At 27.3% G+C, this 13134-nt stretch overlaps 1 protein-coding gene across 2 annotated transcripts; it reads left to right on the forward strand.

The window, feature by feature from the left end:
• Positions 1–2412: 2412 nt before the first annotated feature.
• LOC100165637 (probable uridine nucleosidase 1) lies at positions 2413–12721 on the forward strand. Of its 2 annotated transcripts, none has more exons than XM_029487436.1 (6): positions 2413–2816; positions 8300–8537; positions 10110–10187; positions 10391–10589; positions 11724–12152; positions 12216–12721. In XM_029487436.1, the coding sequence occupies exons 3-6, from the start codon at positions 10123–10125 to the stop codon at positions 12522–12524; spliced, it is 1002 nt and encodes a 333-aa protein (XP_029343296.1). In that variant the 5' UTR covers positions 2413–2816; positions 8300–8537; positions 10110–10122; the 3' UTR covers positions 12525–12721. The 2 variants fall into 2 exon arrangements, with proteins under 2 accessions (XP_029343296.1, XP_008187965.1); XM_008189743.3 differs by having other exon boundaries at positions 8300–8500.
• The last annotated feature ends 413 nt before the right edge of the window (positions 12722–13134 follow it).

The raw sequence follows: 13134 nt of genomic DNA on the forward strand, positions 1-13134 counted from the left end.
AAGTCCCTCCAGTTCAAAAGTAAGTAATTAGTACAGAGCATATATAATTTTTAGAAAATATTATAGGAGGGGCTTTAGTCCCCCCCAAAATAATTTTTCTATTTGCGCCATTATACAGTGACCCACTTGTAACCTACTGTACAGCAGAGTGACATCCACTTACCCACCTTTTGTTATTATGGTTTTATATATTAAGAGGACGTGATACCCACATGTGTTGTCTCCGTCTTACAAGTGCGTAACATAGAAAATTTTACGCTCAGCAAAACACGTGTAGTTCCGTTAATTTAAAAATTAGAGTGAATTGACCTCTTATAAAATCTAATGATAAGATTATTATCTAGGTCAGGGATGGGCAACTGGCGGCCCGCGTACCTTTTTTCTCTGGCCCGCACTACATTTTCAAATTACCTTATTTTCGTGTTTTGTAGTAATTATTTTAAAAATGTGGCCTAAAAAGCGTAAAAAATAAATGTTAGTAAATTTGAAGGACCTTTCTCCTATGCACTGTGGCCCGCTAAATTTTAAAGTACTTAAAAGTGGCCCGCTAGTTACCATCCCTGGTCTAGGTAATCTCATATGCTTTTTAATTTATTTTAATTTTAACGCGAGTTATGAGTATTTTAGGATGTATAAAAAATTACAATTTTAAAATACTCATAAAAATTTGCTAGGTTACGCACTTGTAAGACGGAGACAACACATACGGGTATCACGTCCTCTTAAGATACATATTGTTATAACCCTGAAAACCCGCGTGCCGTACAATCCACAAATCAAAATATTTTTTTTTTTATGAAAGATTATATCTCGGATAAGGTTACTATAACCCTATCGCAATAGCATTTGTCTAAGTTAATAAACATTTCAGTTATCTATTAATTAAAATAAACGTGTAAATTAAACACCTATATATATATAATTTTACGGTCCGCGGGTTTACAATTTATACGTTTATTTTAATTAATAGATAACTCAAATGTTAATTAACTTAGACAAATGATATTGCAATAGGAACCTTCTCCATGATATAATCTTTCATTAAAAAAAAAATTAAGACAATCGGTCGAGTAGTTTTCGAGAACATTAGCATCAAAGGTTTTAATTTTCGCTTTTATATATTAAGATACATTTCATTTTTATTTTTATTAGTTTATTAGAACAATAAATAATGTTAATATATATTAATTGAATAAGTATATAATATAATAAAACAAGTGCTATTTTGCTGTTTTAAAGCTTAGGGAAAAACCTGGACATTTGGCGCCCAGTAAATCTGAACTGTTCAGGTGAAACCTTAATTTTTTTTTTTGCAAATTATTTTATAATTAAATATTTATAAAATACCTACCTATTGAATTTTTATATCTAAGTATTGAATATTTAAAACAAAGTTTCTCATAAGTTACCTAACCTAACCTAACCTAACCAACAAATATAAAATAAAATATAGGTAAACACAATTTTTTTTATAAATATTTTAAGTTTGAATTTGGATAAAATGAGTTATTTAAACGAATAAAAATAACGATTATAGATATGTTGTTGTAATTTAAAAATATTATTCATGCTTGAAACTTTTAAAGCATATTATTATATTTTATACACATTACACAGTACACACAATACAATGACATTTTCGGGAAAAAATTAAATGTGCAAATAACTAATGTATTACTAATAGTAAAATTAATTACTTTAATAGTAATATAAATATATCATATTATATTAAAATATAGGTACTTAGTAGGTAATATAAGCTGTCTTCACTCTTCACTTAGAACCGTTTTTCGTATGATATAATATGATTGAATTTGAATTTAACACATCCATTACAGTGACCCACACGACATCTAATTTATAGTAGAGCGGTACCCACTTGCCTACCTTTTTTAATTGCTAATATAGTATAATGATGTAACCATCAACATTTACAAAATTCAAACAATGCTGTCGGTGTTGTATACTGGAAAATAATGTGTTTATATGTATTAATATGCCTATTATACAATATACAATATGCACCTGTCCAAATCTTGTTGATCAGTTATATTTCTGGAACAATTCGTCTCAAGTCAAGTTTAAACTTGCTCAAACTTAAGTCACAACGATGTCGCAGTATTAATATTAAAGTCCGTATGCATAAACCATGGACTTTTAGTTTAGAAAGCATATGCTAATAAAATTTGATTTGATATATTAATCATCCATTTGGAAAACTAGCGACATCTATGATGGATTTTGCACATTTTCATTTATCCTTGTTTAGATATTGTCAATGATCATAGACCAATATCTTCGTTATATGTACTATCACTTATCAGTACCTACTTACAATGATCAATGCGCTGTCTTTATACGTTTTCGATTAAAAATATTTCCATAAGTTTTTATCAAATAATAAATCATCAAATATATTATACATTATCCGATGACCGTTGAACAATAATGTTTAGAATGTAGACGCGTCACGTACACCAATTATTGAACAATTTAATTTATAGAGGTATAAAATATAAAATAATACTGTACAAATATTATAAAAAAGCGCGTCAAATGATTTAATAGCCACCATATCACGATAATCCGTTTGGATCGTGACGGTCAATTTCAACTTTTCGTATCGCGGAGTATAATAATATATATTATAGACTGCACAATAGAATAGACAGTAAGAGTACGTTTGAAACCGGTTGTGATACATATATCTTGGATACCAAGCTGAATGAAAACGAACAATTGAAGGAACGAACTTTTCACGCATCAGATGTACCTATACGAATCGAATATGTAACGTTACAGCAATCGTTATATTGGTAAGAAACTTGATTTAATTATTTCCCAAAAAAATTTATCAGTCAATCAGCTGCAACTTCTGAAAATATTTTTGATCGAAAAAATAATTATTTCTATAGGTACTTCAGTGAAAAGACGTCAGCAATTCATTTACAAAGCCTAGTTAACTAATAAAAATGTAACTTAAATAACAATTTTCTTCAAATAGGTACATTTTGTTCAATGTGCGTTTACTTTTATAAACTCCAACAAATTACTTTAAACTTTAAAGAACTAACGGACCTGAAACTTTTCATGAACATTTTAATCCACACCCGAAAAACAACACACAGAGTACATAATGTAAAGTGTTAGGATTGACATTCAGATAGAATAAATACATTTTAATAGATTGTATGAAAAACACCAATTTATAAATATTAATTTCATTAGAAAAAAGATTGTCGTAGGTATACTTATACCAAATAATAATATTATGTAACTATAATAACTGAATGCTCACAATGAATAAATTGAATTAATTCAATGTTTTTAAAATAACAAGAATTCGATATCAAGTAAACGCAATTCAACAATATTTTTTTCCACATAAATTAATTTTTATAATATGTATTATATAATATAATTTGTATGATTATATTTTGGCATACCACAATGTATTTATTATTATTATTATTATTATTATCTATAATAAAATTAAATATTTTTGTATATTAAGTATTGTAATTTATAATTAATTTCATTATAGTATAAATTACCTATATATATATAAATATATAATATTATTATATATGCCATATCATAATATGACATATATTTCTTAACAAAAGGGCGCCTGCAGTATATATACTTATTTAAATATTATATTTGAATGCCCAAAACTGGTATAATTTTAGGGATATTAAGTGTGTGACATTTATAGAAAAAAAACAAAAAAATTGTTATGTAAACAATGTCTGTAAACATCTCAAAACGTGTCCAAACATTTGGTGCAAGTATCTAGTATTATGTGTCCCACCAGAAAATATACTGAAGTTAAAAATCTCGATTTCTTATCATATACACATGTTTATTTTTTGCTATGGATTGTACATATATCAATATATGGCATATGTTAATATATGGTAATAATTAATAATATACAAATTATTTTATGTGAAAGAAACAAAGAATTGGCACTAGTAATTTTGTACATAATATTATAATATATTTGTACCTATGGTCACAGTCTATATTTGTTTTGTTCACCGCAGAAATTACACTATGTCCAAGCAGGAATGCCCCCCTCAAAGAACATCGATTTTACCGTATCACACGCATTACTGCAGGGAGATTAAACTGTCGTTGTCCACCAATTTGTCGCTTATACACTATATGCACTTTACAGCAAGATTTCACTATTTCTGTACACAAAGTCGGGACTTAGGCATATGATTTACCTATTTTAAAATTACACGGAGATTACACTATAGATACTATTATTTATCCCATGAATCAATTTATTGCACTGCAATATTGCAAGCAGATCTTGGCTAGCATCGCATCATAATTACATAATCAATATTACATAGATATTAAATATTAAGACATTAAGTCATAACTCATAACTATAAATTGAATATGATTTTACTATAAACTATCGCAAAATAATTTTTCTGTAATGTTGTAATAAATAATAATTATGAATTATGATATACCTATTGCTACATTTGTAAAATATTTGTTTATAATATTGAATAAATATGATTTTATAATATTGTTGAGGTATTTAGTCGTAACAGATACATAATGATATTTGAATGTCAGTAAATACAAGAATTATCTGCATTAACAATCACATGCGATCAATTATTGCTGCAACAAATATGTATAATATATTAATATATATTAAAATAACAAATGTTGTGATATTACGTGTTGTAGTGAAATATTACATACTTACATATAAAATCAATATTATATTGCACAGGGTGCACTCTTTAAATTGGTTTACCGCCTCACTCAAAAATATTTATCTACCACGCGTATACACACATTTTTCACATCTTGTGTACATTTTTGATTTTTTTCCCTAAACCTTACTATAAAAATTGTAATAATTATTACAAGTAAAAGAACATTAAATTGTTAAAATAACCATTTTTTTTTAATGTAATTTATACCTTTCTATAATTGGTGTATAAATTAATTCTATATTATTTACACAAGACAAAAACAATGTTTGAATCTATCAATGATAAATATTTTGTGTGAATGGTAAATTGGTGGACAAATATTATAAAATCTTCCAGTAAAGTGCATTACGATAAATATTTTTGTACGACGCACACATTGGTGGACAACGACTGCAGTGTGACCTCCCTGTAATCTGCAGTACCTAATGTATAATTCGGAATCTAACCGATGATGCGGGACATTCCTCCGGTGAAAAAAAAACACACAAGCTGTGAAAGTGTGAACATACAAATAGGTACAATAGGTACATATTATAGCTATAATACATGCATTATAAATTAATTGGCAAGCGGAAAAACGACATCTTTTAAGTGAATATTAGGTTAGGACTTTTTACTATTTAATATAAATATTCTATATTTGTGTTATTGTAAATTATTTAAATTAATATTTTTTGTATAATACAGATCAAGATTGTGGCAAATGGCATTAACGCATAATTGTTAAACTCAATTGTAAACCTTTTCTTTTGTATTTCTAGATATACAGGTAGTATACTAGTACCTATATCCTTTGATGCGTCCACAAATTTGCTCAAACGTCTCGTAAAAAAAATGTTTGGTTTAAAACTTCACGTTTATAACTGTCAGATAAAATTGATATGTATTGCTTTATTTCGAGATTAATTTATTAATCGACAAAATTGTCGATGAAGATGGGCTTGGCTCACGGCTTGGTATCATAATAATTTGTGTAATAATACGTGAAAATAATAAATTAAAACATTTTGATTTGATAGTCGCATAAATTAATATTCTATATTATGCTCAATCGTGCGTTACCGTCACCGATACCAATATTAGTTATTACCAATTCAAAAGGAAATTACTTCACTATTGTAGCGATATTACATATTTTCTTACCTATACCGGCTATACTTAGTATAGACTTACTACTTTTACGAGGTATACTTAGAAATTAGAATACTTAAATATTCTTACTACAAAAATGACTTCATCTTTGATGTTCATGTGGTAATATTTTTTATGTTCGTCAATTGATATTTTATAAATATTTTCTTTTATTTACATTTAACTATTTAAGTGTATAATTTATTTTAGAGATATTAACCGATAATTATTAAAAGGATTCCTCTTAAATAATATTTAAATAATTTTAATTGTACCTACAAAATCTAATTATTTAGTATACTTACCCAGGCAGTAAGTCAGAATAGTATAATAAAACAGAGCTCTTGATTTGTTTTTATAAAAGATTTTATATATTAAACGATGTATTACACAAAAATTATATTTACTTAAATATAGGTTATAACAATTTATTGTTATAAATTTCTAATGTATACTATGAGAATTATGTTTGTTGACTTTTTAGGAGTTTGGCTAATAAAATGGGTAATTTTAAAATCTTAAGACTACGCGTATGTGTAGTCTCAGTCTATAGAACGAACGTACTATATATGGGAAATTGAAAGTTCAGCAGTTCCTATTTTGGGGCGCACACGAATTGCCTCCCATCTGACCCTCGGAATTGCCTCACGTGAACTTTTTTTTTAAGAAGGTTATTCGAACTGTCTCCCAATTTAAAAATATCATTCCTCCCATTTTAGGAAGTGATGCTTTTGTACTAGTATCGTCTTCAATAGATATAATTAATCGATGTATATATGTTAAAATTACAAACAATTAATTATGAATAGGTAATGACAGGGCAGCGTGGAGAGGCGTGTTGGTTGCTGCTATAACGTTTTGAATCACAGTTATTAACATTATATTTTCCTCTATTAAGCCATAAAAGAAGAAGCAAGATATTATACTATACGATAATGTGAATTTAAAAATGTATGTAGGTAGGACGTAGGTTAGGTTAGGTTAGAAAACACCGTCGTAACTTTAAGTTTGATAATATTTTAACAAGTCAATTCACTCTAATATTAACACTGCAGGTGTAACGTTCTCTTAAAATCAGCAAATTTAATTCAAACTTTATCATATAGTTAAATAGTTATCATACATAATATAAGTACCTAGTTCTAAAAATATCGGCAAATGTATTTTGATCAATATTATTTGAGAGTAATTTTTGCGATTAAAGCCAGGTTTACAGCTACGTCGTACTCTGTCATGTCGTGTATAAAGTCGAGTTTGGCCAAACGATAAAAGCCAGACGACACGACAGACTTGTCAACCTGACTTTATACCTACTCACCTAACACCTTGCATTCAATAATGAAAATGATAAAAACGCGCATACTTTTATTTTGTATACTACTTACCCGATCTGTCCTAATATATAAACAATAAAGTATAAAAGAAAAATATATCGAGATAATATACAATTTACGCCAAAATAATTATTAATTATTATATATTTATAAAAAATGCTATGAATAATAGCTCAAAAAGAGGATTATTCAATTAGAAAAGTCTACGTGTATGCCGATCATCGTGATTCGAAGGTACAACCCGTATGAACTCCGTGCAGCGCGATCCATACGCCGATATAGTCAAGTAAGGATTTCCGATTTCGTCTAAATTAAAGTTGTGATATCGTATAGACTGGCCACCAAATCAAACAGACGTTTCAAACAAGCTGATACTAAAATCTAATAACTGGAATAAACAACATTTTTTACAAAACAGTTGGCTGATATCCAATCACAAAAATAGTAATGAATGGCTTTGGATGCAAACCGTGCGGAATTAATTACAGCGTTGGGGAAACAAGCTAGAGTATAGAGTGTAGAGTATTTAGTTAGGTATTTGTGAAAATCGTATATTAATATAGCGACTTATTATGGTTCATTGATATTTCGCAACGGGCTGAAGTTATATGATGAAATGAAACACGACGAACGCTATTCGGTCTATCGGAATGTGGACACCGGAATTGGGTCTATCGCAATACTCACACTGCAATAAAAGTTATTGCATGACGATGGCGTTGACAAACATACATTGCTGAGGTTTATAATATATTTAGTAAAACTGATGATTCTTTTATAGAAAAAAAATTACTATTTCAAAAACTATTAATGTTTTAGAAAATAATGTTTTTACATAACTGAAGGCACATAGTTATATAGTTAACTTTTTTAAATTTTTGAATGACTACATGAATTTTTACTGCATATTTTTCTAATGATCTTATGGTAGGTACCCATCATTGTTGAATACCGATAAAAATAGTCCCGTTAATGACACACGCATGAATTATGTTATATTATATATTATATCAATAATTGCACATTACACAACCTTAAATGAACGATATATTATATTAATTATTACGTAATATAATACATTAGGTCATTGTTCCTGGTTGTAATCAGTAATCCAAATTTGATCTTGAATTTAATCAATATTAAACTACGAAACGGCGCAATTGACTCGCCCTAAAACGAAGGTGTTGTCAATTAAATTGAACATAAGAAAAACGTGTATCAGACTTCGGTATAGACATCCGGATCCAGGTCAGCTTCAGTATAAAATAAAAACTAAAAAAGCGGGTAAGTGGATGTCACTCTGCTGTACAGTAGGTTGCAAGTGAGTCACTGTAATTGATGGTATTAAATTTAAATTCAATGATATCATATCATTTTATACGAAAAACGATTCTGAGCAGAGACGGTTTGTCAGTCTAGGATATTTTATATTACATTTGTATTGTTATTACTTATTAGTAATTAGTTATTATTAATATAGTAGCCGGACAGCCGGTAAGTTAAATTGATAATAAAAAAATTACAATAAAATAACTAATATCATTATTCTTGGTTATTTAATGTGTAATTTCGTCCAAATTTGAACTTAAAATGCTTTTAAAAAATTATTGTGCCTGTGTATTTTTAATATTTTTCAACTGCTGTTGTAGCAATATATCAGGAACATTGTATTAATTTTTCACGCTTTTTGACCCAAAAAAATGTATTAACATTTATAGAAAAAAACAAAAAAAAAATTGAAAATTGTAAAATGTACGTAAATAGCAAAGGAGCCAAAATTTATCAAGTATAGAAATTGATAAAAATATAAACATATTATGATATAAAATGCATGTTTTTAATTACATTCGTTTTTAATTACAAAATAAGAAAATCGCTATATAAGAAATTGAGTGAATGTAAATCCAATGTAAAAACTTCAAACGCTTATAGCTCATAAAAATTTAATTTGACATTCCGGTAGACATTTTTTGATAAAGGTCGATAAACTAATGAGGAATCTTGTATATATTATTATAAATTATATTATACGTTTTAATATTACCTATGTAAATGGTGAGAACTCAACATTCCCTGCAGTAGGTACAACCTAATACAGTAATACCATTGATTATTATTTGTTTATTATCATATTTTTATATACTTTAGAAGTTTCAAGTACCCATGAATAATATTTTTTAAATGTAACACAAAACTAAAATTTAAAACTAAATTTTTCTTCATTTAAATATTTAATTTCGTCCAAATTCGAACATAAATTATGATTACTATAAAAATACTGTGTTTTATATTTTTTGGTTGCAGAATAACCTACTTAGGTAGAATCTTGTTTTAAATTATCATTTATCAGCTATAAAAGTTTAAAATTGTATACATTTTTAACTACAAATCATTTTTTAATTTTAAATTTGATAAAATTTTGTCAAAATTAGAACTTTAAATACTTATTAAAAAAAATTGTGTCTATGCGTGTAAATAGTCAAAACAAGTCAAATATTTTTAAAATTGTATGGTGTATTTACGGTAATTTGTTTTAGGGTAACATCAAAAACCAAAATCGATATTGTCGAAAACCGATTTTGCGTAAAAATTCAAATTTTTCCATAATTGTTTTTTGTTTTTTATAGCGCTTTTTAAAATTAATTTTCCCAGAAATTACTGGGAATTTTAAATTTTAATCTCCCAAAGCACCAACTAAATTCACTTCTCCGTAGAACAAGATACTGAAGTTTAAAAGAAGCATTATTTCGACTACTTATCGTAGACAGACACAAAAAAAAACACACACATCATTAAATTTATCGTTTTGCTCAGAATCTAAAATGTTAGCAACTTTTACACACGTTATACGTACCTCTTTGATTTTAACAAGTAATTCGTTTTTATTTTTTAGTTGAAATATTACAATGATGAAAAAAACAAAATGTATAATTTCACTTGGATTAATTCTGATGACAATATTATTAAAAAGGTAAAATAACTTTCATAAAGTTTAAACTTTAAATAAAAAAATATAATTTAAGAGTATTTAAAATAAATATAACAGTGATATACCTGTGAAACATTTTCGGGAGGGGGGATGCTTCTGATGCGTTTCCAAAGGTATGTCACTGGTTTTCTGCGTATTTTAACTATACAAAATATGTAGAAATTAAATTTAAATAATTCTACTAGAGTGCAAAGTAATAAGCTTGTGATTGACACGGATGGTGGTGCTGATGATGCAATGGCAATTTTGCTTACATTATCGGTGTTTGCCAACAACAACACGAATTTCGATATTGTGGCAATAACTTGCACCTATGGTAACACCAATTTGAGCAACGTCGAAAAAAATGTGCTCAAGACACTGACAATCGCAAATGAATCAAAAGTAACTATAATTCAGTGTAGAGAATATTTTTTTTATAGATAATTAATAATTTGTATATAGATAAAGATTAGTGTATCACATTTGATCTAGATAAAGTAAAAAATAAATACATTTTATCTAGATAAATATCAAATAAACTAATGTTTAATTCAAATTTTGCACATTTTCAGTGATACGAGTATGTTAGGCAAAAAAATATATATAATTTAAATCAGGACAAGTTGTCATTCTCTGACTTAATACAAAAAACTTATATTTGAAAGAAATATAATAATAAATGACAGATAAACCATACGTGTCGTGGATCTAATGAAGACCGTCGTCATACGGGCCAAATGTAAAGTCCTACACGAATAACCTTTTTACCAGAAAATCAAAGATAGTATAATCTCCTACATGGACATTTTTACCTAAAATAAAATAGGAAAATATCCTATACAGTCCAACATTTTATTCGAAATTTGAACACGCGATTTTGGAATTGAAAAGCTCAAATAGCTAAAAATTATAAGTTGAAAATATATATATATATTTGTAGATAAAATACAAACACTTGGTTAATGGTTTATTTTAATTTGATTATTGTTTAAGTTTTTATTGATATAGGTAACGGAATTGATATTTGTATTATATTTATTAATGTATTGCAAGACAGATATTTTATTTTTAATGTCGAAAATACGAAGACATATTTTTTTCTATATACATAAGTCATTTGTTTTTTTAATATTTAATAATGTATGGTAATTAATTAATTAAACGATTCAAACTGGAGAAAATTATTAAATTTGATCATTTATATAAGTATGCTAGGAGGAAACAACAGCGATACAAGCGGTATTCATTTGTCCACCTTTTTATAAATTAATTTGACTTTTTTTTTAAAACTTACCACCTATTATCATTGCCATCGTTTGTAGGAGTTAACACTATGTCTATGAAGGAGATTACCTATATTTGTAGGAGTTTGAGCCATGAACTGAGCTGAAAATTATCTAGATAAGATAAAAGATAATACATTTTTATATACATTCGCAACACGTATATTTGAGTACCGTTATGTATATAAGAAGAAAACAATTTTTTTTATTAATATACATTTTAAACTTTTAGTGATTTATTTTTTTTTCATAGATTCCAGTTTACTCTGGTGCATTCAAACCTCTGACCGGAAATCATACATCGGATATTTTTTTTGGTAATGATGGATTTGGTGATTTTAAATTCAATCGAGAAATCATTGGTAATATTGATAGATCAAAGCATGCAGCAGTTGCATTAGTTGGTTTAGCTAATAAATATCCTGGTGAATTGAGTATACTTATACTTGGACCAACAACAAATGTCGCACTTGCAATATCATTGGATCCAAAATTTGTTTATAAAGTCAAGCGATTTTATGTCATTGGTGGTAGTGTTAATGGTATTGGGAATAGAAGTCCAGGTGTTGAATTTAATTTTGGAGCGGATCCAGAGAGTAATTTTATACTTTTTAATTCAACTCGAAGTGAAGTTAGTTTATTACTACCCTGGGAGACAATTGTATCAACTAATATATCATCGGTAAAATATGCAAGTTAAAAATTACTTTAAATAATTGAACAATTACTTATTTGGTTGTTTTAGTCATGGAGAAAAAATGTACTTGGTCGTGTAGATTCAACATTTATAAGGTTTTTAAATAAAGCAGAATCAAAAATAAAAGAATCACCAAATTGGGAACCTAGTGACTCTTTAATTGCAGCTGCGATGTTGTGTCCAAAACTGATTCAAAAATCGGTTGTTTTAAATATGACACCAGTTATAGATGGTCAAGCACGTGGCGGAACACTGGTTGATTATATACAACAAACTCATAAACCAAATAATGTAGAAATTATCCAAGAGATTGATGTTGAAGAGTTTCAAAAAATTCTATTAGCATATTTATCATAAATTTAAAATTTAAAAATTACTATATTATAATTTTTGATAAGCCTGCAGAATTATCAAATATGGATCAACTGAAATACCAAAAAAATATTAATTTAAGTAACTTTGAATATTTATAATTAAAATTGAAATGTGTCTATACAAATAAGGAACTAACGTGGCGGTATATTTTAATTGCAATAAACTATTACAAGTTATTATACGTCTTGTAAATAATAAGCTCCAACTCTTCCATATTTTTTTAGATTTTTAAAATTAGAAAATGTTATTTTATCGTCAATTTTTGTTTATATGAAACAATATCTTCTTACTTGGCATAATATGATAAACTCTAATAATGAGCTGCATAGTATTGCCACACTTAGACCAGAGCATGTCCTTTGTAGTCTAGATTAGTGCTTATTATTCTCAATCATTTTAGCACCATGACTCAAATTTTCTTCAAAGTCTACCCTATTAGTTATTATAAACAGAAAATAAATATCTTTAAAATATAGATTGTTTTTAGATTCTGAACTGAGCATAGATGTATTGATTTAATAATAATGTGAGTTTTTATTTTTATCTGGATCTATATTTATATTATAAGATATAAGTAGTAGGTATAAGATAA

The sequence above is a fragment of the Acyrthosiphon pisum genome, chromosome A1, assembly GCF_005508785.2.
Source record: "Acyrthosiphon pisum isolate AL4f chromosome A1, pea_aphid_22Mar2018_4r6ur, whole genome shotgun sequence".
Lineage (NCBI taxonomy): Eukaryota > Metazoa > Arthropoda > Insecta > Hemiptera > Aphididae > Acyrthosiphon > Acyrthosiphon pisum.

Bases quoted from the DNA above. Each gene is read 5' to 3' on its own strand.
- LOC100165637 (XM_029487436.1), top strand. From the start codon at position 10,123: ATGATGAAAAAAACAAAATGTATAATTTCACTTGGATTAATTCTGATG. The intron at 10,188-10,390 runs GTAAAATAACTT...TAATTCTACTAG, and splicing joins ATGACAATATTATTAAAAAG to AGTGCAAAGTAATAAGCTTG. The intron at 10,590-11,723 runs GTAACTATAATT...TTTTTTTCATAG, and splicing joins CAATCGCAAATGAATCAAAA to ATTCCAGTTTACTCTGGTGC.